The 23,139-nt window shown below is 44.4% G+C and overlaps 2 protein-coding genes across 2 annotated transcripts in view; one reads left to right on the top strand and one right to left on the bottom strand.

The window, feature by feature from the left end:
• NUFIP1 (nuclear FMR1 interacting protein 1) overlaps window positions 1–23,139 on the bottom strand; it is a 127,176-nt gene that overhangs the window by 64,111 nt on the left and 39,926 nt on the right. The gene's annotated exons all lie outside the window — the stretch shown is intronic.
• The window catches only part of GTF2F2 (general transcription factor IIF subunit 2), an 87,933-nt gene continuing 74,244 nt past the window's right edge, over window positions 9,451–23,139 (top strand). The window contains exons 1-4 of the mRNA XM_080376776.1: window positions 9,451–9,630; window positions 17,250–17,323; window positions 17,790–17,808; window positions 19,191–19,335. Coding sequence (XP_080232902.1) covers window positions 9,565–9,630; window positions 17,250–17,323; window positions 17,790–17,808; window positions 19,191–19,335 — 304 coding nt within the window. The 5' untranslated portion in view covers window positions 9,451–9,564. The remainder of the gene's footprint in view (window positions 9,631–17,249; window positions 17,324–17,789; window positions 17,809–19,190; window positions 19,336–23,139) is intronic.

Here is a 23,139-nt window from a genome sequence, read left to right as displayed (position 1 = left end):
CTTCTTGTCCTCACTAGTTTTATGTGCTGTTTCCCTCTGTTCCTCTTCTGTTTATTTTCCTCCTACTGACTGAAATGCCATTTCTGTTCTTTCATGTTTAACTCATACTAAACTAGAAGGCAAAATTTCAGACCCTATTTAACCTCATCCATTAACAGAAATCCAGTAAAATATGATCCAGTTTTAGGTCTGTAACACTTTCTACTCATTCCAGTTTATTCATTTCAGTTTAGCTGGAAAGCCCTTCTTTGTGGCAAAGAGAAGTATTTTGCTCTGGTTTGTAGTAGCATTTTGGCTTATGCAATGAGGAGGCAAACCACTCTCATATAATCATATTTATTAGATCATTAGCACTGTTTTAAAGAAGTGCCAACAACCAGCACTTAGGGAAAAAAGAGAGCTGGCAGTAAAGGCCATTAAGTAGAAAGGCTTTGGAGGGAACCTGCAGGTAGTTCGCAGCAGTAATGAAGCAGACTGATGTCTCCAGTTAATTATCTCACTGAGAGCTTTTTGGGAGGTGCTGCCATCACTGAGCTGCAAGCAGGTGCAAGGGTGGGATATGAGGTTGGAAGCAAATACATGAGGCTCATTTCCCTTAATCATAACACTTAAATATGTGGCATCACAGGGTAACAGTATTCACTTCTGAAGCAGTGGCACCCACAAACTAGGTGCCTTTATTGCATTTATGTATATACACAATTTCAAAATTGCATATACCTGCCTATGCTTTCAACTGTGGGCAGCTGCAGGAGGTTGTCAGCTAGTCCTGTATGTGTTCTAACAGTGTGACTCCTATACAGCAGGCTGGCTGGCTTCACAACACGAGCATCTTGCTTTCTTTAGTAGCCTTCTAAATTTGTTCTTCTGGTCACTGATATTGTTTTAGCTCAGCTTAGTCACACAGTCCTCTCCTAGGGTCACTGGAAAGTTCCCTTTGCAAAACAGTAGTCCATTAAGAGATAATTTATATATCAATTAACATACCTTGGCAATTGTGCATTGTTGATACCTGGATAATTATGGCAATATCACTGCCATATAATCCCATTTGTTTAATTGTAACACAAAGGAATTTTACTATTTTTTTTTTGGTAGCTGAACAGAAAATGCCTTGCTCTTCACCAAATCATTAGTGGAAAGTCCAGGAGAAGAGTGACTGTAGGAACCACTGACCTTTTGTGCTGAAGTAGTACATCATGAGAAAAAATTTAAGGACCAGAAAAAAGGTAAAGGAGTACAGGACTGGAGAACAGATAGCACTCAGTTCTATGTCACATCTACTTACCTACAATGAAAAGGCACTTTAAAAAGCTACAAGCTGCTCGGAGCTCATATTACCTTTACACTACTAGATTAAAAATGTTGCATGCTTAAAACCCATTCTTGAGAGACACTGGTGAAAAATGTTAGCTACTACTTTTTTGTAGAGGGATGAAGCTGGGTTAATTATCATTGATAATATACAGCTGTGGGCTGGGTTCAGGGGCAGTGGGTTGGCTGATGTGGATAAGGTGCAGCTGTGGCTGGTTCTGTTAAGGGGTTGGGCAGCCAATGAAGAGAGAGCAGCTGAGGAAGACAGGGGAGGAAGAAGCAGAGAGAAGAGAGTGGGTGGGTGAGCGAGCCTTGGAGGGGGTGAGATTAGAAGAAGGCAGCAGAGGGACTGGCATGAGAAGTGTGTTGGTATGAGATGGTAGGAGACCTTGTTGCAGCCGGCTAGTTTGGAGAGAGGCAAAAGGGACCTTGAGTTAAAGAAATGGTGTCAATTTTATGGTCACTTTTTAAGAAATTATTCTAAATTAGGTTCAGATCAAGTATCTCTGAAATTCTTTGACAAGTGTACTCTCTTTTTAAAAAAAAAAAAAATTTCAGTGGCATCTTTCAATTATATTTTTTTTCCCTTCCTTGATATGGTTAAAATCCAAACAGACAAGAGGCCAGGCTGCCTACAGTCAAACTCTGTGCATATTGTTAATGTGATGGAAGACATGGTAAGGGTAAAACTGGAAGCACAGCTGCAGTTCCACTAACCCAAAACCTAGGTGTTCTCCAGTTCATAGCATACACAAAAATGTGTAGCTGTAAACACATAGAAAGAATTAAAAAGGATTAATTAATGAATGAAGATTGCCTTTGGATGAGAGCTGGGTTTTTGAGTTATGCTTTCAGGCAGAAGTGTGATGTTTAATTTTTTCATACCACCTAGCATTTTACTGATGGGGGGGCTCTGCTGTGAGGTTGGTGCTTTTGCACTCTCTGACACAGAACAGCTTGGGGTGAACAAGTCTGTTATTAATGTATTGCTCAAAGGCAGTCTGAAAACACAGCGGCTGCAACGTGTATTTTGGCCTTGAAGAGACACACTGAGAATCCTTTACTGCTGGAGGAAATAGATATGCAGCTTGATGACCCATGATCTGTTTCAGTAATAAGACTTTATTTTCTCTTATTCCAGATCATGCTCTGTCCAGATGTTTTTAGCCCCTCTGCAGATTATTTCCTCTCTTTTTTCCAGGTTACATAGACCACCTGCATTCCAGGCAAGAGAATGACGCATCACAGTTGAAGATGGCAAAGGTTTACCATTTGCTTGCTTTGGCACTTTTAAGCATTAATGGTAGTTTTGAGATTCGCTCTTCACACGTGTGAAGCCATGGGTTCTTTGCTGGCTGAAAAATCAGATATTCAAGCTATAGGAGATACCCTCACTGGCCAGTGGAGCTCTGCTGATGCTGTGTGGTACTTGTAATGGAGTAGGACAAGCAGCTCTGTAACAATCTCACTCCATTCATTTTCCTCTTCCAAAGTAAGTGCCCTGCTCACGTCACTTTGTTAATGAAAAGGTTGGATGACAGAAAGGAATGAAGTCAGAGCATTAGCTGTTGGTGGAATAGTCTCCTTCCTGGCTCAGTGCTCCCAAGTGAGCTTCTGCAGGAGCTTCCCTTTGTGCCCGGCAGCACACCTCAACTCTACCTCCAGATCCAAATATTTTGACCCTATGGAGGCACCACACAACTCCTGTGTACACAGCTGAACTCATGGAGCACCCAGATGTGAGCAGCACTGAGCTCCTTCAGCACTTCTGTCACCCCATCTACAGAGAAAAGGAGAGGTGAAACCAGGTTTCTGGGGCATCACTATTTCCCAGTGAAATGCCTTTTGGAAACCTGGGAACCAATAGATGAGGAAACATGCTAAACCTACCAGGAATCACTTGTAGATGCCAAGGGCTCCCCATCAAACATGAAGTGTGACTCAGGGAGGCAGTAGCCCTGCAACATGTTCAGCATCATCAGCCAGAAAAGAAGAAGGGTCCTCCAGTCATTCCCCGAGGAGATCTACCATGAGGAGGAGTGAGAAATCACCAAAATGAGGTCTTCCACCTGCATAAATCTAAGTGAACGCTTTGGTTTTAGATATCGAAGCCTCTGGGCTGTGAGGTAGTGAAACCACATCTGGCCATAGGGAGTTCAAGGCCCCTGGCTTTTAGGGCTGCCCAGTTGTTGGGCCAGCCAGATGGCCAGCATGACCTAGGAAGCCTTGTGGCTTCTCTCAAACTGTTCCCACCCCTATGTGTCCCCAGCTACATAAGCATTGTGATGGGATGGGGGCTTGCTGGCCATGCCCCAATGTCTTTCACAGGAAGCTGGGGAGCCCGTGTCCCAGTGGCACGGTTTATCCTGCAAGGAGAGCCCATGGTTGGACGCCTGTGACACATCTGGAGTGTGCGTCCCAGAGTGGCAAAGTTGCTGCAGCAGTTTGGGTAGGAAGGGGCTTTCATGTGCTTAATGTGATTTCACAGGACCATAGCCAGGAGCTGCAGTCCCTCTCCTCCTTGCCTTGTGCCAGATACACACTTCTCCTTGTCCACCATGCAGAAAGTCACAGGACAGGGGGTCTGCAAACTCATGGCTGGCAAAGCAGTGAAAAGGAGCCAGAGGTGGTTGTGATTCTATTTTACTGTCCCTCAAACCAATGATCTTCTCTGATGTCATGCACCAGAGTAAGGAAATTTTTTTCCTCTCTTAAAATTCCATGTATGCGCTCTGCCTTGCTTATAAACTGAAACACAAGTTGGGATCAATTTGCTTAATATGTCAGTGCTTGCAGTTTAGTGTGATCATAGCTGATTTGTTTGATCTAGTGTATGAAAACTGTTTGTCACCTGCTACTTTACCCATGTGAAAGGTCTGGGGACATCTGCACAGAGAGCAATACAGACCTCTGTGTTGTATTAGCTCATAATACACTAATTATCATGTGCTCCTTTTATTTCCTTTCTAACACAGCTTACTTCACTTCTCCAGGGGTTTCTCCCCACCAGGAAAAATATAGAAAAAAATCTCGTTTTCGTCAAGACCTCTGATGTTTCTAAAACAACATTATCCTGTTACTTCTTCTTGCCAGTCAGGGAATAAGGACTATGTTGAATCATCTTGCAACTAAAAACAATGAGGCTGAGGCAAAAGAATCCTGACATCTTCAAGAGCTGTCCTGGGAGCTCCTCTGCTTGGTGCTATTACTTGGGGCTCAGGGAAAGAAAGCATGTGGCCTTCCAGGCTCGCTGGCCAGCTCTCTGCCTGCATGCCCAGCTCTCTTCCCTCCAGCGGGAGCCAGCACGTTAGGAAGCAGTGCCCCGCACGTGCGTCCCCGCGGGCACCCTTGGGGCAATGTGCACACTGTGTCAGGAGCTGAACAGGCTTCCCAGGTGTCACGGTGTATTTAGTGCTACCCAACTATAATGAGGATTTTCCCCACAGACGATACAGCTGAGTGGTTTGAGCACTTTCATGTGCAATACACTTCAGCAGTAGGTCTTTTCCCCCTAAAACTCTATTTAATTTTTAAGAAGTGTTTTCATTGAAACTTGTCCAATAGTGTTGTATTGGGTTTGTGTGGCAAGGTGTTGGTAGCAGGGGGCTACAGGGGTGGCTTCTGTGAGAAGATGCCAGAAGCTTCCCCCTTGTCCGACAGAGCCAGTGCCAGCCGGCTCCGAGATGGACCCACCGCTGGCCAAGGCTGAGCCCATCAGTGATGGTGGTAGTGCCTCTGTAATAACTTATTTAAGAAGGGGGAAAACCTGCTAGGAACAGTAGCTGGAAGAGAGGAGTGAGAGCAGGTGAGAGCAACCGCCCCGCAGCCGCCACGGCAGCGCAGGAGGGGCAGGGGGCTCCAGGCCCGGAGCAGAGGTTCCCCCCAGCCCGCGGTGAAGCCCACGCTGAGGCAGGCTGTCCCCCTCAGCCCGGGGAGGCCCACGGAGGAGCAGATCCCCACCGGCAGCCCCTGGAGGCCCCACGCCGGAGCAGGTGGGTGCCCGAGGGAGGCTGTGACCCGTGGGCAGCCCACGCCGGAGCAGCTCCTGGCAGGGCCTGTGGCCCCGCGGGGAGAGGAGCCCGGGCTGGGGCAGGTTTGCTGGCGGGGCTGGGGACCCCGGGGGGACCCGGGCTGGAGCCGGCTGTGCCTGAAGGACGGCACCCGTGGGGGGACCCGGCTGGGGCAGGGGAGGGCTGTGAGGAGCCGCCCCTGAGGGGAAGGAGCGGCAGAGGCAGCGTGTGAGGGACTGACCCCAGCCACATGCCCGGCCCCGGCGCTGCTGGGAGCAGGGAGAGAGAGCGGGGGTGAAGTTGGGCCCGGGGACAAGGGAGGGGTGGGGGGAAGGTGCGTTTTAAGATTTGGGTTTATTTCTCATTATCCTGCTCTGATGTGGTTGCTAACAAATTAAGCTAATGCCGCCAAGCGGAGCCTGCCCTGCCCGTGAGGGTCACGGCCGAGCGATCTCTCCCTGCCCTCACCTCGACCCACCGGCCTTGCGTTACATTTTCTCTCCCTGCCCAGCTGAGGAGGGCAGCAGTAGAGCCGCTTTGGTGGGCACCTGGCACCTATCCAGGGTTGACCTACCATAAGTGTCCATCACTGACATCTTGCATGGGACAACTACTAGCTCCCAGGAGCACAACTTACATCCTCCCCTGGCTTTGAGGGAGGCACTAGAGTTCCCTATGGCAAAACTCCCATCAGCTTCAACAGCACAGCATCAGGCCTTTTCATCTTCTGCTGTGTTGGTTTTCAACCAGCACCATCAGGCTGCAGCAATTAGCCCGTTCCTAAAACGAGTGAGGAGAAACCATGTGTGGCTACCGATGACACTGCAGCCTCTTCATCTCACCTACTTGGGGGAAGGAGGGGCTGGGGGGAAGAAAGAAAGGTTGTGTAAGTCTGAATTTAGCCACCTATCTCCTCAGACACAGCATCTGTTTCCATGCAAGCAAGAATAAAATGGTTGATTAACACACAGCTCTGCTGCTCAGCAGCTGGCCCCCAGGTCCTCTTCTGTGGCACTAAATATGTCCCTGGCAAATTTAGGGACAACCTTCTCCCTGGCAAACAGAATGCTGAGATTTCAAATGAGGAATTAATGAAAAAGTGCTCTTTTCCTGCTTGTTGTCCCTTTAAATTCAGTTTCCATGGAAACGGGTCTGGAGAGGCTGCCTGGAGGGAGCCATGAGAGATCTCTGCCTGGCTGCTTTCTCCTCTGGCTTGCCAGCTCCAATTGCCACCCCAATTGCCAGGTTTTTAGAGAGGTTTTTGCTGTTGTCATTTACACCTGCAATAGGAGCAATGGTTCCTTGTGGGTTCTTTCTCTAAGGAGTTCCGAGGTAGTCAGCCATGCTGCTGTCACCTGCAGCCAGGCCACTTGCAAGCAGAGCTCCTCTCCTTCCATTGCCTGCACATCGCAGCGCAGACTCATCTAAACCTGCTGCGACGCAGCCTCACTGAAGATGTCACTTCTGTTTGAAACATCCATTCTGATGCTTTTTTCTTTTTTAAAAGTGGCCGTGGGTGTGATCTGAGCATGCAGACTGAGCTGGGAGTGGTGGCAGAGGGACAACTTGATCATTAATTTGGTGTTTATCCTAGAGGAAAATGTGAGACCCCACCTGGAGTACTGTGTCCAAGCTCTGGGGTCCCCAGCACAAGACAGACATGGAGCTGTTAGAGCAGGTCCAGAGAAGGGACTCAAAAATGGTCAGAGGGATGAAGCACCTCTCCTACAAGGAAAGGCTGAGAGTCAGGGTTGTTCAGCCTGAAGAGAAAGCTCCAGGGAGACTTCATTGTGGCATTTCAACATATAAAGAGGACTTACAAGAAAAATGGAGAAAGACTTCTTACCCAGAGCCTGTAGTGACAGGATAAGGGGCAATGGTTACGAAAGAGGGTAGGTTTATATTGGATATCAGGAAGAAATTTATGATGAGGGTGATGAGACACTGACACAAGTTGACCAGAGAAGTTGGTCTTCCAACTTCATTAGAAGTGTTCGAGGCCAGGTTAAATGTGTCTTCGAGCAACCCAGTTAGGTGAAGGTGTCCCTGCCCACTGCAGGGTGGTTGGACTAGGCAATCTTTAAAGGTCCCTTCCAACCCCAAGTTGCAGCACAAACCAGTAGGCTGCAACAAGGCTTTTACCATCAGTCAGATTCTACTGTCTATGCTGTTTCTCCTTGCTCCAGAAACCACACCACTCTACCACCATTCTTAGGGCTATTTAACTACTTAGTGGGAATGAGCTACAGCTGCACATCATCCATGTCAATCAAGCCACTGCCGTCCCAGCAAGGCTACAGCTGCATATTATCAATGCTAATCAACCCACTGCCTTCATTTCTCTACACCAAACCATTCTGTACTTCTGTGATTCTAGGAAAATCGTTATCTCTGAGCTCATTTCTGCCAGATCCATTGCCAAGTTGTTTTATAGCAGGGTGGGGAACAGCACATATCCTCATAAATGGCCTGAGAGCTTTTGGTTGCAGGTGAGGGTGCAGTGTTTCTTGGAGTTATGCTGGAGGACGGGGCTGGGCACAGACAGTCAGGTGGGATATGGCTGCACCCATACTTTCTTGGATATCCAGCAGTGCCTCTGGGTTTCTCATAGAGAGAATCCACTGTCTTGTTCTCAGAGACCTCAGGAATAAACTGTCCTATGTACTGCACAGGCAATCAGTGGAGTAAAACCCAAAAGCAAACTGTAAAGTGATGGCATTTGAGTAGATCCACCCTTTTCCCCAGTGAAAAAAACTAAGGGTCTTAGACCCATAATATTTGGGGGTCATATAGTCCCACAAATGGTGGCTATTTCTACCACAGTTGCAATGCATCTGCTTCCGTTTTTGTTACCATTTGAGGAGATGCCTCTGGTGTATCTGTGAAAGCTTGTCTTAATGAAATCTGAATTTTTAGTGAAAGCTAACAGGATAAGTTTCATCCACCCTCTCAGCTGAGATCTGCAGACAAGTACAGTTCTGATGTAAGAACAAAAGTATTTTTTAAATTTAATTAATCCTAATCAGAATAGTTCAATGATAGCTGTTATTGCTTCAGATATGCATGAAAGCATTGCCCTCCTTGGTTACCTAGATGCTTGCCTATAATTAGAAAGGCAGGCTATCCTGAGATGTAATACCGAGATCGTTTTCTGCAAGCCAGATGAGCAGTGTCTTGCATACCGTACCAGAGAGATTCTCTGCTTGCTGCTGGTGTGGTCTCAGACGGAGTATGACCTTCACTGTTGGACAACCAGACTTCAAGGAGGTTGCAAACCAGTACTGGGGAGAATCCAGAGAGCAACAAGCATGGCCAGGGGTCTAGAATATATGACCTGTGAGACAAAACTGAATGAACAAGGCTGTTTAGTATAAGGGGAGGCAAACCAAAGGGATACACCTCAATGAAGGGATAAAGTAAAACTGCAGAGATGAAAGCAACAAAACACTTTCCATGTCCACAGCAGGTAGAAGAGAAATAATGAGCTTAAACTGCCACAAGGGAGACAGTCCAGGCATTAGGAAAACTTCGCCAGCAATAGGGACAGAGCCATAAAATAGAGACACAGAGAGGTTATCTATGCCCAACAGCCCCGTCTCAAAGCAGAACTGGCAGATGCTTCCTCTCTCCCGACTTAAGACATTTCCAGCGTTAGAGACAGCTTCCCACCATCGGACAGCCTGTTCCAGCACCTCACCCTGAATTCCCTTTGCAGAAAGCTAAGCCTAATCCTTCCCTTTCTATCCACGGTAAACGACTGACCTGCTCTTTTTTTCTGACTGTTGGGGCATACTGTGCTGCTCCGACCTTCCTCCCCTGAGCCCACCCCCCCGCGCCCGCAGGGGGAAGCATCGTCGTGGGGGTGTCTCCTCCCTCCAGGCTGCCCCTCTCAGTTTCTCTCGATCATTTGGCACGCTGCTGCCGTTGCCCAGCATCCCGCCGCGGTAACCCTTCCAGTATAGGGTGAAAATAACCTTTTGTGGCCGCCATGTCACACGGCTCCCCCTTGCCCGCGGCGGAGGCGGGGCGGGGACTCGAACCTGCAGCCGAAACGTAGCGGGGCCCGCCGTCTCGCCCCTCCCCCGCCGTGCTCCGTCAGCGGAGGTTTGTCCGCCGCGGGCCCCCGTCTGCCGGCTGTGCGTTGCCGGGCGCGTCCGCCGGCCGCGGGAGCCGGAAGAGCTGCCCGCGTGCGCCGCCCGCTCGCGCCGTCCTCCGCCTGTGCCCGGCCGCCTGCCCCGCCATGAGCGAGAAGGGCGAGCTGGACCTCACCGGTGCCAAGCAGAACACGGGCATGTGGCTGGTGAAGGTGAGGAGCCGCCGGCGCGCCCCCGGGCCCGGCCCGGTGCGGCCTGTGGGGGCTGGGCCCCCCTCCCGTCCCCGCTCCGCGGTGCCGGGCTGGCGGCCGGCCGGGCCCCGCGGTAGAGGCCGGGCGGCGGCGCGGAACGGGGCCGTGCCCGGGGCGCGGGGGGAGCCGGGCCGCGGCGTGGGGCCGGGGCTGCCCACGTCAGGCTTGCCTGGTGTCCCCGGGCAGCCGGTGCCCCCCGTCCCTTCGCCTGGGCGCCGGGGCTGGGCGGGCAGGGCGTCCGTGGTGACCGAGACACCGCGGGGAGGCCGGGTGGCTGGAGCTGCCCTTGGCTCCTGCTCTGTTAGGGCTAACAGCCGCGGTGATACCGGCGCTTTTGTTTTCCCAAAACTCTGAGAGTTGGAGAAAGTTTTGAGTGCTCCCCAGTTCACATCCTGGTTAAAAATAAAGGAAAATAAACGCTTGTGTCGCTACAGCTCATTTTGGTGCTAGAGAAGTATAGCTATAGTGAACGTGCTATGAAAAGATACAAAGGTCACCAGATCAAACCCAAGCACCAGTTTGGGGCATGGCCACGCTCTCCGTCTGCTGCTGCTAACTAGGCCACCGCTGCATGCCCACCGGCTCTGTCCTGGGGAGGGGCTTTCTATAAACCTGCCTTGGCTGCTTCTGCTGGCGACAGCAAGCATTGGCTCCGGGAAGAGGACACTCACAGCCAGCGGGGAGAATATGTGCCCTGGCCCCCTTCTAGTCCCATGTGGATGTGCCCTCGTTTTTCTAGACCCAGACATTTGTTCTGTCTGGGGAGAAATGGTTGCCTCTTCCTCCTTTGGGGATGAAGGGAACAGGCTCAGACCGTCGACTTGTGAGAACCAGTGAGGGTAGGGTAGTATCCAAATGCTGGTCCTGGGTGGTGAGGGAGTGTGACACTGTAGTACTTCAACTACCAGAAAATCTCATTGTGGCCCTTGAAAGTGGTGGGGCATATCATTGCTTTGTTGTGCAGAATTTCTGGTTGTGAGGAGGTCGCTGCATCTGGCTTCCTCTTTTTGTACTGACACCCAAATGTCTGGTTTCATGAAACTGTAACGAATGCTGCATAGTGCTCTAATCATAATAGCTTATCTAGGACAGTAAAAATGAAAGCTGACAGCAGAAAGCTGGAAAAGTATATCATGATACACTGAGTGGCAGGATGATAAAATTGCAGATGAAATTCACAGTTGAAAAATCAAATCAGATGTGCGTAGAGAAAAACTGCTAATTACACATACATGGGGATTGGGTCTCTGCTGATTGTGATTCAGAAGGAGGTTAGGTTTTCAGTAGATGTGGATAGCTATAAGAATGTCATGTCAAATGAGCAGATTCAACATTGGAAATGATTACAAAAGATAGAACAAAAGAGAAAACATTATTGTGCCATCATATTCCCGGTACCCCGAATACTGTATGTAGTTCTGGTCTCATTCTCCCCATTGTGGAACGTATACAGTGGATCTAGAAACAGTACAGAGGAGAGCACCGGGGATGATCTGGGGAACAAGGAATGGTGGCTGTGGAGGGGACTCTTGAAGACATTGTTGCCTTTCAGACTGTTAAGGTGATTGATTTGGAAATCTTACAGGAGTCTGAAGTAATCAGGAATGTCACAGGTGAAGAAGGAAGAAGTGAATAGGCGAAGGTGAATCGTGAAAGAGTCAGTTGGAACACGAGAATTAGGGGTGCGTCAAATTAATTCCTCTGGGGCTCAAAGCAAGCAAAGCAGGTACCATTTTGCACAATATGTAGTTAAATTTTGGAACTTGTTGCAATAGGAGTTTGTGAATGTCAAAACTTTGCAGAAGCTCAGGAAGCCATTAGACAAATTCAGGCAAGAAAATAGAATTGAGAGATCAAAAATGAGTATGCTTCCTTACCCCAAGACTGCTGAGTGAAAGATCCTAGAAATTAGAAGAGCATGCTGGGGAAATACCTTTTCTTCTTATGTTCTCCTGTTCTTCCTGAAGTATCCCTGTTGGCTGCATTTGGAGATGGGACACTGAACTTCCTTGTCCTTTAGTCTGATATAGTTTGGTGTTTCTTGAAGCAAGCCAGGAATTTTCAGGCACATCTATGCTTACAGTTGATGCCACTCTGAGCACAGATTTAATGAGAAAACTGGCAAAAGGAAGGCTTCAATATTACTCTTCCAATTAAGTATTAATGTAAACCTTCATGCATGTGGTCTGAACTTATGATTTGTCTGTCTTCTTGTATATTAATAAAAAATATTACATGGTTGTTAACACTGATAGACTGTAGCAGGGGATGTGCAGGATTTTATCTTTTGAATTCCTTGGGACCTGAGCTTGGAAACAGCCATCCTTGTCACTAGGACCTTCAGCACACTCAGGCATGACAGTGTATAGCACCTGTACTTTCTATCTTCACCAGCTAGGGCAATGAAGCTGAATTTATTCTTCCTCTTAGGGACAGAGCAATCAGTTCTGCTGGAATTAAAAAAAAAAAAAGGCATATTTAATTTCCTTTTAGCATGTATTATGCTAGCACAGGAAGTATTCCAGAGAGACTATTTAACAGGCAATAAAAATAATGTAGTGATGGGTATTTTAGAAGTATGAGCAGTAAGAGGAGGCACCAGAAATTGAGTGAATCACTTTAGTACAAACCCAGAAAGCAACTGGAATAATTTTTGTGCGTTTTCAGTGAAAGCTGAGATAGGGAAATGTAAGAACTCTTGGTTATGCACTTGTAAAGTGAAGCCCGTTTAATGTTAGCCATTGGAATTGTCAGTTTCTTGTTTCCTGTGTGGTAGTTTGTTGGTTTTAACCTGCTGCATTGATCTGTTTCTAGGAAGATGGTATCTTTGTATAATTTCTTTTTGTATGTTCAAAGGAAAATGAAAACATAGAACCTGCCATCAGCCTTACTCAGTTTCTGATGTACATACTGCATACAGATTGCTGTATAGAGAAAGAGCTTATTTAATTTCACACAGAAGGTTGGAAGTAGTTTATTACCGGTTGAGGCTGCTTGTGTGTTTTGTTTTAAAGGCAGACAGGACGCTGAGAATAAGCTGAAAGATGCATGGAGCAGGGGCCCTTGTGTCCTACACTACATGCAGGGTGTCTCGCGTACTGGGGCATGGGTGTCTGATGTGAATAGCAGGAAGAAAACAGCAGTCTGAAGAGGTCTTGAAGTGGTGCTATTCAGTATGTCAGATTTCTTCTCATGATTAAATTGTAATGTTTTTTTCAAGAGAAGAGTGTTCTTACCTACAAATCCCAGAATAAAGGCCACTTGCCTCGAAAACTTTCAGTAGCCTTTCAGTGTGGCAGACAGAGTATGACTGTCCATACGTCAGCCTTTCTGTGGGTATGTACTTTTCAAAATCCTGCTGTGGGATCTTTGAAAATGCTTTCTGCTCTGTAAAAGCAGGTTGCTCTTGTTTTCTGTACATCCTTTCAAGGAGTGTAAAGTGTTTGAACACTGACCTGTTCTCCGTAAGTTAAACTTTTATTATGCTAAAGTTAATAGAAAGTGGCAAATTAAAATGTCTACAGTGTGTAAGACCTTATTTTATCTTTCCTGTGATTGTTTACACCTTCAGCATGGAGCTACAGAGTTTAGCACATGGTTTTGGGAGTACCATCTGGTTTATACTGAAATATCTGTGTGTAGCTAAAAGTAGTCCTTTGATCACAGTCCTTCATAACTCTTTCTTTCTCTACATGGCCCTTGACATAGGCCAGCAGAAAGATGATTAATTGCACTCTTTGAGACTGTATCCTGTACAGCTGAAAGAAATGTGATTGATCTGCAGTCTCTTAATCTGAATAAATTCCCTGTCTGATTATATTATATAGCAAGTCAGTGATTTTAACAACATGAGAGTCCTTCACTCCTTGCCCACTTATACTGAATGTGTGTCTACTTCATTACCTGGCAATATCAATTAGATACAGATTAGGTGCGAGCAGATAAAAATATTTCCATTAAGTCAGCTGGGGCACATGTCATAGCATTTATTTTGGCTTTAGAAAGAATATGGTATCTGATTTGACATGAAATCCGCTGTAGAAAATTACCATTTGAAAACTGTGAAAAAAAATGTGTATCTCAATAGATAGTGCCAGTTCGTGGCTTTCTGTTGTGCATGTGACGTTTTTGACCCAGCGTTAGGACTTTATGGAAACCTGGACTGACATTTAGTTTGGTTGAGCATTTGGAGGACATCTGGCTATTTCACAGTGCTTCTCACAGGGGTGCTGTGAGACCAAAGGAAAGTGCTAAGCACCAGTACCAAGATGTTTTCTGGATTTTTTTGAAGAACAGATAAATGCATGATCAGTGTTAAATTCATTTGAGCTTTAGGAAGCTAAGAGGTTGCTGTTTGTCAGCAAGTTCCCGGAACAGGCTCTTCGCAACTTCAGCTGCACAGTGAAACTTGGCTTAGTTTTATTCTATGCAAGACAAAAATCAAACTACCAAGTGCCTTTTTGCAGCTTGAAACAGAAAATGCCACAGACATAGCTGAGTACATTTCTCTTTCTCACTGACTGTGTCTCACACCACTTTTCTATGTGGGCACAGATGTTTTCAGTAGCTGTGGACTGTGTGAGCCAGAATAAACTTTGCCGTACCAGTAAAGAACATTGCTGCAAAATTAAAGAGTGTAGATTTGTCCTGATGTGTCATGAGCACATGAGGAAAAAAGATATAAAATTCCTGTATCGGAATGCTTGTTTTTACATGGTGTTGGAACAGTAAATGATTTTTCCTTTAACAGGTCGCTGTTTTGTTAGACAATGAGACTACTGTAGGTCTTTAAGATGGTGTTCTCCCAGCAACTGCTGCATCCTTGTTGGAAAGAAAGGTTTTTATAGGAAGTAGTGGCTTCTGTTAGACTGTTTCCAGCTATTTCCTTTTGAAATAAATCTGTAATTCCCTTAATGAACATCTTAACAATTAGATTTGAATAGTCAGGTGTGAGGTTGTCCTTACTGCCTCAGGTCTATATTCCATCTCTTGATGTGCCACAGTACTTCTGCATCTAATAACTTGTGTGTAGGGGGGAAATTGCTCCAATCTCACATTTGATGTACTAATGTATCATGTTCTGTCTTTATAAAAAGCCGTAATTGAAAAGACAGTCATAATTGTTGAATGGTGGCGACAAAAACCTGTGATCTGCAAAGCTATGTGAAACATTGCACTCTGCGCTTATAACTGATTGAGATGGCTTCTGGCAAGGAAAGGTGGATATGGCTAGAACTGATGCCATGTGGTGGAGGTAGAGCAGTTCCTCATTCCTCTGGGGCTAAACTGAGAAGTTTCAAGTGCCTCACCAAGGCTGGATGCATGAACATAGGGGCTGAGCTGGAAGCAGAGCAGTGACAGCCACTAGCTCAGGCCGCCTTTTGAAGTCCTGGGGAACTGTGCAGTCATAGAACTGTTCAGATTTATAGGTGTTTGTCAGTGATAGCACCATATATCAAAACAAACATTTAATCAACCTTAAGATTTCACAGAATAAATGTTGTCATCTTTAACCTTGCCTGGTCTTTAAGGAAACCCAGGATATCTCTGCTGAGCACTGGGCACATTCTCCTGGCATTACTGTCTCCAGAAAAAAGAAGTGCCGTCACTGCTGCACACAGGCGTGCATGTTTCTTCAGGTCTGGGACACATCTGGAAGTCTGAGGACTGTGGGTGTGTGGCACAGTGGCAGCAGCAAGGCGTTGAAGCTGGCTGTGGAAGTGCCAGCTGTTGGGGTCTAGGTTACCTGGTAGTGAGCTGGTACTTTTTTGGCCAGAGACCGGAGAGGCAGCTTGTGATTTCAGTTCACACCGCATTGATGGGAAAAGAGGAAAAATGGGTCTGCTTTGAAAGCCAGCTTCCAGGTTGTTGGTTGATTATGTAGGCGCATTACTGTCCATCATGAGCTCACATCACCTGATGCTGCAGATGCCAAAACCTTTGTAACTCGAGGAGATTGTGTGTAGGTGAGTCAGCATCAGTGGAGCAGCTTTTATTCCTTGGATGTATCACGTTAAGCGGGGCTGCTTGTTCCTGTCCCTGCACTGACCTCTGTTTTGTGTAGCTGTTTGGGGAAATGCATTGGGGAGCTAGTTTGGTTGTTCCACCTGCTAAATACAAAATCAGTACAGCTAAAACATAGAAGTCCCCCACACCTCCCAGCCATCTCAGTTTGCTCTTTCTGTATATTGACCAGCTGCACAAAGGCTTTTCCTGATAGTGAGGGGGGGTGGGAATGAGTGACTTGAGACAGATCTGCCTAGCATAGTTCTGCTGCTGGAGAAATGGACATCTGGTGGGAGTGGGACTGTGGTTTGCTGCTCAGCATGTCTGAAGTTCCCAAACTCTTAAGCCTTCCCTTCACAGCACCTTTTAGTCTCAGAGTTGTAATTGCCTAACTTCTCATCATTGTAGTGGTTTGGTTGCTGTTTTTTTTCCCCAGAGAGATGACAATTTCTAATGAATATTTAAAATTCTAGTTTTACCTGATAAAATTATTGGGACTCCTTAGTTTAAGAACATGGTGCTGATCTTTTTCTGCCTTTCATGAGTGGATAATAGTATTTAAGGTATTATAATATTTTTCCTGCATTTGGAACTCTACACTGACTTTATTTTTATGCTACATTATTCTCTTTGCTCTCCCTAACAAAATATATATATAACAGCTTGAGAAGTGGGCCCTTGTGAACCTCATGAGGTTCAACAAGGCCAAGTGCAACATCCTGCACCTGGGTCAGGGCAACTCCTGCTATCAATACAGGCTAGGGGTTGAAGGGATCGAGAGCAGCCCTGCAGAGAAGGACTTGGGGGTACTGGTGGATGAAAACCTGGATGTGAGCTAGCAGTGTGTGCTTGCAGCCCAGAAGCCAGCCATATCCTGGGCGGCATCAAAAGAAGCGTGGCCAGCAGGATGAGGGAGGTGATTTTCCCTTCTACTCTGCACTCATGAGACCCCACCTGGAGTACTGACTCTAGCCCTGAGGTCCTCAGCACAGGAAACCCATAGACCTGTTAGAGTGGGTCCAGAGGAGGGTCACAAAAATATTCAGAGAGGTGGAACACATCTCCTATAAGGAAAGGCTGAGAGAGTTGGGGTTGTTCAGCCCACAGAAGAGAAGGGTCTGGGGAGACCTTATTGTGGCCTTTCAATACTTAAAGGGAGTTTATAAGAAAGACAGGGACAAACTTTTTAGTAGGGCTTGTACCAGTAGGACAAGGGGTAATGGTTTTAAACTAAAGGGGGGTAGATTCAGACTAGCTATAAGGGAAACAATTCTGCAGTGAGGGTGGTGGTGAGACATTGGTACAGGTTGCGCAGAGAAGTTGTGGATGCCCCATCAATGGAAACACTCAAGGTCAGGCTGGGTGTTTCTCTGAGCAACCTGATCAAGTAGAAGATGTCCATGCTTATTGCAGGGGGGGTGCACTAGATGGCCTTTAAAGGTCTCTTCAACCCAAACAATTCTGTGATTCAATATTGTCTACTATATTTAGGTCATACTGTATTCTGAAGAGGTAGGGTAAAAGCATTTTAAGAATTTTAAAATCTACTTTTCTTGAAATCTGTCTTGTCTTAGGTCCCCAAATACTTGTCGCAACAGTGGAATAAAGCTTCAGGAAGAGGTGAAGTGGGAAAACTAAGGATTGCCAAGTAAGCCTTTACTGTACCTTTATTGACTGCATTTTTTAGAAGAAGTTACCAGCAGTAAAATAGGTTATGTTGCACCTCTTATAATGCATAATACTGTTTCTTGCAAACACTGCATATTTCTCTGATACCTGAATGGTACTTGCTTGTATAGTAATTATGAATATAAATTTTATGAAATTACTCTAGACAGTGGTTGTATCCCATTATATGATGTTTGATTTCTTAAACCCAAGTAATATGCACATCTAACTAGAGAATGCTCTATAACTTACATGTGCTATTTTGCTGCTTCTGTTCTCAACTGCTGACACTTTTCCCATTCTTGGGCATCAGCATAACAAATTTGAGCAGCTCAGGAGTGAAGATGAGTAATAAAACTAGGATTTGAGTGTGGGTTTTTATCAGGAAAGCTAAACTTGTGGAATTAGATTATGAAAACTAAAACATTAAATATTTTCTTTTGCAGAAATCAAGGAAGAACAGAAGTAAGTAATTACTAAATACAAAGGCTGTGAATGTGTTATATTTTGAATTCTAAAAATTGTTTAGAACTTGTTTAGAACTAGTTTCTAATGTCACATTTTTTTTTGTTACACCTGTAACACCTGTACCACAAAATTGGGAGGAGAGAATTCTGTTCATAATTCTGGCCATAGATTTACTGTGGGACTTTCATCAGGTCTCTTTGTTCCCTAGGTTTGTTTACCCATCTGTAAGCAGCAGTCATAGTAGCGACTTTTTCTAAACATTTTGAGATGTATTAGTGCAAAAGGCTGTCTGAGGACTAAGGAGAATGATGATAAAGTGAAAGAAGTTGGAGATGAAGGGTTGCAATTTCAGAAAGTATTCTGTCTTATATTTGGAATTTGGTCCTACTAAATATAAAGCAACTTGAAGGTTCTGCATGCAAAGGTAACTTCTTTTATTAGCAGCCTCAGTGCGTGATAGTAACTTCCTGTATCTTTTTCAGGAGATAAGGGAAGTTGTATTAGTTAGAATTACTTCAAGTACCACTGAATAGGAAGAAGCTGGACAAAAAAATGGGAAGGAAACAAGCTGCATTTGCCATTTGATAATCTGGCCAAAATCCTTTTAAGATAAGTGGAGAGAGTTCTGCTGGAGGTGTGGATACCTCCCTAATTTTGTGACCCTCACACCAAAATCTTGATATTGATGAGACCCACAAAGTTCATTTTGCAGACCATGTAAAACCAAGCAGTAAGGAACCCAACGAGTATGGGTGCCTTCCTGGGGGCCCTGTTGCTGCATGGCAGAATGAGGCTAAGCAGGATGTACAGGAAAAGCATGTACTGCTGGTCTGAAATGTCCCTCTTCAGGTTTCTTGCTGTGTCCTGTGGCTGGGGATTCTGGTTACCCCAGTCCCCCTAGTCCCTCTTCAGCTCCTGTATTGGGTACACAATGTAAAAATAGCCAAGGAGCTGTATTTGAACCTCTCTTGGGCTGCATAAAATTCAGGAGTTCCTGGGCTAATAACACTTGTGGTATATTAGCACTTTTCCTGGAATACAGCTGGCTGTGTGAAACATTTTAAAGCACTCCTGCTGAGCAATGTCTGAAAACTTATTATGCCTTACATTTTAATAAGTATAATCCAATTGTTCTCGTGACTTCAGGAGGAAGTAATTTACAATTTTTTAAAAGATGAGTAAATTTTAGTAAGTAAATGAAAGCTTTGAATTCTGCATTTCAGCAGGAGATCAATATAGTAAGACTTTTATCCCACTCTTTATGTTTTTGAATTGAAAATTTGCTATACTGCTTGTGTTTCCTCTCTTGTTTTCCCCATAACTCTCAAAGTTGTGCAATTGAGTCTGTTTAGTAACACTGTGGTAATTGTGACTGTTAGGTGTCATTTACTTTGAATGAAGAGCTTGCAAGCATCAATGATATTGGAGGAAAACCTACTTCAGTCAGTGCACCAAGGGAACATCCATTTCTTTTGCAAAGTGTGGGAGGACAGACCCTAACAGTGTTCACAGAAAGTTCAGTAGGTAAGTTAGAATTAAAGTTATTTGTTATGATTCCAATATACATGATTTCAATAAACTGCATTCTGTAAAGGCCATAAGACCCAGAAGTCAGATTTTGGCTCTGTTGTGTTGTTATCTGCATACGCTGTTGTACTTTTTTTGTTTCTGTCTCTCCTTATATGATTTAGCAACTAATCTAAGTTCTGCACATAGGGCTTTCATGTATGTTTCAGCTGTGAGTCTGCTGAAGAGAACAGGGAGAGTGTGGAGTGCAGTACATTGTCTATTCCCCTTTAGGTTTTTCACTGGAAAAAATGTTTTTAAGTTCCCGTGCACTTTTGGGAGCAACTAATACTTTTTTGTCCTCCTTGAATTGGTGTCTGCTGTGAATATAGTTTTACAAGAATGCTGATTCTTCCTCTGTCCAGTTGAACAGATCCATTTTATCAATGAACACATCTGTTCACCACATTGAAGTACATATATGGTTTAAGTGTATTAAAGCTTAATAAGGTCATGATACCAAACACTGCAGCAGTTGGGTTATCATTTTTCTCACTGGATTCCAGCTGTTCGGCCTGCCTTAAGTTCAGCTCAGTAGCTCTATGAGTGATTAGGATATTCAAGATCATATGTCCCAAATCACATGTTAAGCTTAAGGGACATCGTAGTGTTACACTGTACAGTAAGTTCAGCAGACTGCCTTGCATGTAACTCCTATGTGCTATAAGGTTTTTCTACTGAAATTACATGATCATGTTCTGGATGTTGAGACAGAAGGAAGGTGTCTGCAGAGTGTACCTCTTTGTCTGCAGGTTATCTGTTTCAGGCATTTAAGTTTTGGTGTCCCCAGAAGACAAATAATAGTAATTTTTTTTTTTAATACTTCTGCCTTTTGTTGGGCAGAAACTACAGTGTGACCAGCTTCTGATTTTTTGATGTTCATAGGCTGGCAAGTAATTGCTGTGATGGCCTTGTGATGCTTTACCAAATAAGGAGGGAGAATCATAACTCACAGGACAGACTTAGAATACTTAGTAAGTTTGACCACCTCCTTCTTAAAATCTGTTTTAAAGATTTAATGGCTGAGCTTTGAGATATTATGGTACAAGGAGCTTGGCTCTCTCAGTTGTGTTACAAATACAAGCTTTTACACTACAACTTAGGCACTTTGCATTTGTTGTCCCTTTATCTGAAACTAATGTAATTGTGTTACTGGTTTTTCACTTTAAAAAAATTGTATTGTTCTGTGTGTGACTTGCAACACTTTAAAAATACTGGCTTATAATTCATAGATTACAAATGTGGAAAGGGAAGAAATTTTCAAGAATGTTGCAAGCGTTTTAGTAGTACCTGATCCTTCTTCATTTCTCTGTGCCCATACCTCAGAATGCTTGACAGAAGAGAGAGATTTTAGGTGTGAAGATGTGTTTAGAGTATACATTCAGTGACTTTTACATGATGCAAATCCCATGGGATTTTGCTTCCCAAGACACCTTATGATACAAAATACTGCTTCAAAAACGTCTTAACGGTAACTTGAGTTGCAGCAAGTGCAGATGCTTAACTTAAATGTGGAGTATTTGTCATCAGTTAGAATGAAAGTCATTAGAATGGGATGGCTGGAAGATGCCTGTTTATTTCTGTTTTACTGTCTCTAATGCCTGTGTCTAGAAACCTTTAGGTACTTAGAACCTGTCCAATTATTATTTAATAAATTAAAAATTTTGCATTTCTTAGCAACTAGAAAATGCTATTCAAGGACCATGGATCTCTTGAGTAGAAGTTGTTACATTAATCGGGAGCAAAGGGTAGTTAGTGAAATGAGAAATACTTGAAGCACTGAATAAGCATAGACCCTGTCAAAATTGGTTTTGCTTGAGATCAGGAAGCATAGCATGCAGTCAGTGAGTTTTCATGAAACTTGCTTAAATGCAAAACGGCTAAAGTGTGTTGCTGTTGTGTTAAAGCTGGCGTTGGCAGTACAATCAAAAATAAACTTTAATGTGCTTTTCTAGCATGACTTTTTTTGGTTGTAAAGATGAATGTGACACATACATTCCAAATTCCAGTCAGATTTCGTACAGACACCATGTTCCTGCAGCCACACTCTTGTGTTTATATGTGTATTGCCAGTATGTTTTGAGCTTTATGGCCAATTTCAACAAATTTCATAGTGAATTATGGCTAGCATGACAACAGGTGTCTGAAGCATGGGACAAAACTATGTGGATATCCCAGCCGAAAGAAAGACTGCTACCCTATTTGATACCAGGAAGTCCACATAGGAAAAAATGCTATAATTATATCAACCATGAAAAAAGACTCAATAAAAACTTACATCTTTGCACATCAGTCAATCCGCAGTATGAGATAGTCATAGGAAACTGAAATTCATTTATTCTTATGTTCACAGACCAGTATTTGTCTTCAAATTATAATTAGCATATTTTGGTGAAAATGTGATCTTGTTTCTTTTGTGAAGTGCACCATGTAACAGAATCAATATGCCAATTTGAGCTGTGGGCCAAAGATTAAGCTGGTATGGAACTGCAGCTGGCGTTGCTAATGTGGGATCTGGAAGGATGCATTTGAGGAATTATGGAAATGAAATACAGATAAAAAAGTGCTTCATGCACTATTGATGTCAGTCAGTACCCTTCTTGAGGACTGAACTTACCTAAAATGGAGCAAATGGCATAAACCAGTTGGGTTTCTTTTGTAAAGGGTGGGGAGTTTTTTTGATTGTGGGTTTGGGGGTTTATTTTTCTGGTTTTTTTGAGCACGTTAAAAGCCCTAAGATCTATTCTGTGTGCTGTCTTCTAATCCTGGGATCCTTATGTTGTAGTGAGATGGTCTTTCAGAAAATGAGGGATGACAAAACTGTTTCTGAAATATTTTGTAATCTTGAAAGATGCTGCAGGGAGTTTACATGTTCTGGATAATTCTGCACTTCACATTGACTTGGCAGGTCACTTAAAACAAGCAAAAGAGATCAGATTTGACAAGTAATTTAATATTTTCTGCATGATGTAATTTCTAGATTTCTGAATTGGATTTTGTGTGATTTTTGTTTTAACTGAACTTGTTTCTAATACCTGTTGAATTGGAAGAAGTACTTTAGTTCTTACATTGTAAACCTCTGCATCTCTGGTGGTCCCATATTGGGGACAGTATTGTTAATCCACAGCAGTAGGCTCTTCTGAGGTGCCATTTGTTACGTCCAGAGTCTAATTGCAGTTTCTTGGCCTTCTGTAGTTTGCACACTAGGTCTGAGCTACTATGAAGCTGGATAAAGTGGATCCCAACCCAGATACTATTAAAAATCTGGCTGTGCTGGCTTTCACACTTGGTGCACTTTCTGTTTAGACTAACTGGGGTTTCTCCTGTTTCTTTTTCTGTATTTTACAACAGCTCTAATGAATATTACAGAGTAGTACAATGCACTCCAAAAATAGTAGCTGCAAAATATCTCCCTACTTCCTTTGCAAGGGAATTTGCACATGAGAGATATTGCTTTGTCTTCATTGCTGGGCAAGACCTGTGGTGGTATTCCTGAATATCAGTTTAGCAAAGCTGTGGCTTCTGTGATGACTGCAGAGGGATCTGAAGTACAGTTGTCTCTTGCTGTGTAGGTCTTGCTGTCTAGGCTGGTTTCAGTATTATTTCTGCATTAAATATGAACTACATTCTGTTCCATAAACATCACCATATGTACATCAACAGTTGCTATGCAACAATGCTATTTGTGCTTCCAGTCACTTTATTTTATCTTTGTCATCAGCTATCATAGCTGTAATTTTTTGGGCGGGAGGAAAGGAGAGC

Source organism: Falco punctatus (genome assembly GCF_963210335.1).
Source record: "Falco punctatus genome assembly, chromosome: 2".
Lineage (NCBI taxonomy): Eukaryota > Metazoa > Chordata > Aves > Falconiformes > Falconidae > Falco > Falco punctatus.
Note: the sequence above shows the minus strand (reverse complement) of the source record. Positions and strands in the feature narration are given on the sequence as shown.